The sequence below is a fragment of the Cebus imitator genome, unplaced genomic scaffold (assembly GCF_001604975.1).
Source record: "Cebus imitator isolate Cc_AM_T3 unplaced genomic scaffold, Cebus_imitator-1.0 Scaffold223, whole genome shotgun sequence".
Classification (NCBI taxonomy): Eukaryota; Metazoa; Chordata; class Mammalia; order Primates; family Cebidae; genus Cebus; species Cebus imitator.
The window spans coordinates 481,768-484,592 of NW_016107538.1; the positions used below are offsets into that span (position 1 = coordinate 481,768).

Sequence of the window (2,825 nt, forward strand, 5' to 3'; positions counted from 1 at the left end):
TTTTTGAGCCAATGTCTCGCTCTGTCACCCAGGCTGGTGTGGTCTTGGCTCTGCAACCTCTGCCTCCCATGTTCAGGTGGGAGTGGCTCACTGCCTCAGCCTCCCAAGTAGCTGGGAGTACAAGTGTGTGCCACCACACCTGGCTAGTTTTTGTATTTTTACTAGAGACGGGGTTTCACTATGTTGGCCAGGCTGGTCTCAAACGCCTGACCTCGTGATCAACCCCCCTCGGCCTCCTAAAGTGCTGAGCCACTGCATCTGGCCAAAACTTCCTCTTCTTGAGTGTGTCCCAGCCATTGCCCTCTTCCCCAGCCATTCTTCTGAAATTCCCAGCAGGAACATCTAAGGCTTGGAGAGGAAAGCCCAAAGCCTCCTGGGGAAGAGCAGGGTGAGGAAACGTGGCCCGTTAGGGGGATGAACTGGCTTTGCCAGACTATGGGTTATTTTTATCCTCAGCCATTCAAGACCCCAAGCCCAGAGCAGCAGGAACACACAGCACCACTATTCCCATGGCAACAAAGAGGCAAGAATTGGGGGTGGGGTGCCTGTTTCCCCAAAACTTGCAAAAGAAAGAGCATAAGAGAAAGGCAGGTGGTCTCATGACACAAGAAACACAGGGCTAGAGATGCAGAAGAGACTTGTGACAATATCAAGCACTCTCTCTGGAGATGAAAAAGCAAGCCATGAGTCCCAGGCAGCCTCCAGTCAGAGGCAGCATTCACCATGAACATTCTCACTCCCTGCTGCAGCTGCTTCCCCCATCCAAGTGTGAGCAGTGGTCAGGCCACACAAGAGGGCTGGGCTGGCCAACCCAAAAGTTACCATCTGTAAGTTACCCAAAAGTTACCACCTGTAACAGGACACTTCTGTGGGGGACAGGGGCAGCTTGAAAGCAGAAAGCCTGAGCTCTGGCTCCAGCTCTGCAGTAGGCCAGCTGCAGGAGCACAGAGGCCACTTTTCCTCTGCAGAAGGCCACCCATTAGGTCCCACTACCTCTAAGTCCTGGCCTCCTTGTGGTCCGGAGAGGGGCTAAACCCACACACCTCTGGCCTTGGCTATCTCTCTGAATCCCAAGTCCGCATGCCCCTCTGCCTGCTCTCCCTGCTACAGGCTGCCCTGCCTGGCTGCTGGCCTGTTCTTGCCATGTCCGGGACTGGTTCTGCACTCAGGCAGAGAGAGGCAGCAACAGCGTGGCCTCCTAGGTACTCTTTCCTTTCCTTTACCAGGGCCCCAGCCTCTGGCATCTCCCATAGCCCCCCTCAGACCTCCAGACCTGGAATCTACTTCCTCCACTCCTCCCAAGAGTGCCCTGCAGATGTGCAGATGTGGAGGTCACACTTCTACAGCATGCATCTCACCTTGTACACCTGTCCGTAGGTTCCATTGCCGACGACCTCCACAAGCTCAAAGATCCCAGCAGGGTCCTACGAGCAGGGGACAGGAGGGAGATAGAATACCGTGTCAGGACTTCAGAAAAGGATTACAGAGCTAGAGGGGAGAAAAGTGATATCTAGTCACGATATGAGAGTGAACACTGGCGTATCAGGAAGGTCATGCAGCGGTAACCCTGGTGGCTGGCTGCCCTTTTCCTGGATTGGTTCAGAGCGAATGCTCTATGGGACAAGTTGGAAGAAGTAAGAGAACGTGGAAGTCAGAGCCCAGATGGCTTTTCAAAGACATGTTCCCAGTTTCAAATTCACTGAGAAACTGTTTGTATCCTCACCTGCAAAATGAGAGTACCAACCTCTGGGGTTGGTACTCACATTTCAAGTGAGGGAATGCCCATAAAATGCTTAAAATGCTTCTGGCACCAGAGTGTGTGCTCAATAAAAGTTAATGACCATTATTATCTTATTTCTTAAAAGCGGGGATGAGAAAAGCTAGCAGGGAGCAGGAATTTGAGGGCCACCATTCTGTCCTTCCCTCTTCCCAGTCCCCAGGAGACTGAGGGCTTCCAGGCCAGGGTTTGAGACAATTAGGGGCAGAAGGGACCTAGAGGAAGGGAGAGAGCAGGTGATGATGAGAAAGGGCCTCTGAGAAAGGAGAACTTTCAGTTCCTACTTTTCTGAGCCAAGCAGTACCAGGAGGAGAGGGCCCAAAAGGCTCAAACAAAGCCTCTAAAGAGGCTCATCCTCCTACTGGGCCAAGGGCAGGCAGGCCTGGCCTCAGCAACACAGCTGTGTCGGGAGGCCACCCACACCCTCCTAGCAGAACTTTTTTTTGAGAGAGAAGTTGGGAGGTGCTGCTGCAAACTGAAGAGAGATATAGTCCAGTACTGTCCACACTCGTGTAGCTCCTGCAGAATGATGGTTCTTTTTTTTGAGACCCGGTCTCACTCTGTCACCCAGGCTGGATAAAGTGGTGCAATCATAGCTGACTGCAACCTCAGTCTCCTGGGCTCAAGCAATCCTCCTACCTCAGCCTCCTAAACAGCTGGGACCATAGGCATACACCACCACTCCTGGCTATTTTTTTTTTTTTTTAGTAGAGACAGGGTCTCACTATGTTGCCCAGGTTGTTCTCAAACTTCTGAGTTCAAGCAGTCCTCATGCCTTGGCCTCCCAAAGTGTTGGTATTACAGGTGTGAGCCACTGCACCCATCTCTGAACTGACAGTTCTGGTGTTTCACAGGGCAGGCCCCTCCCCATCGCAGCTGGGACCGAGCAGAGGCAGAAAGTGAGGATGGTACTTAGGAATAAACTCTCCAGCCGGGCGCGGTGGCTCACGCCTGTAATCCCAGCACTTTGGGAGGCCGAGGCGGGTGGATCACAAGGTCAAGAGATCGAGACCATCCTGGTCAACATGGTGAAACCCCGTCTCTACTA

General features: G+C 52.8%; 1 protein-coding gene across 16 annotated transcripts in view; it reads right to left on the minus strand.

The window, feature by feature from the left end:
• MINK1 (misshapen like kinase 1) overlaps window positions 1–2,825 on the minus strand; it is a 65,234-nt gene that overhangs the window by 17,164 nt on the left and 45,245 nt on the right. For all 16 annotated transcript variants that reach the window (XM_017496764.2, XM_017496754.2, XM_017496761.2 and 13 more), the window contains exon 2: window positions 1,359–1,424. In XM_017496764.2, the coding sequence (XP_017352253.1) occupies window positions 1,359–1,424 (66 nt within the window). The remainder of the gene's footprint in view (window positions 1–1,358; window positions 1,425–2,825) is intronic.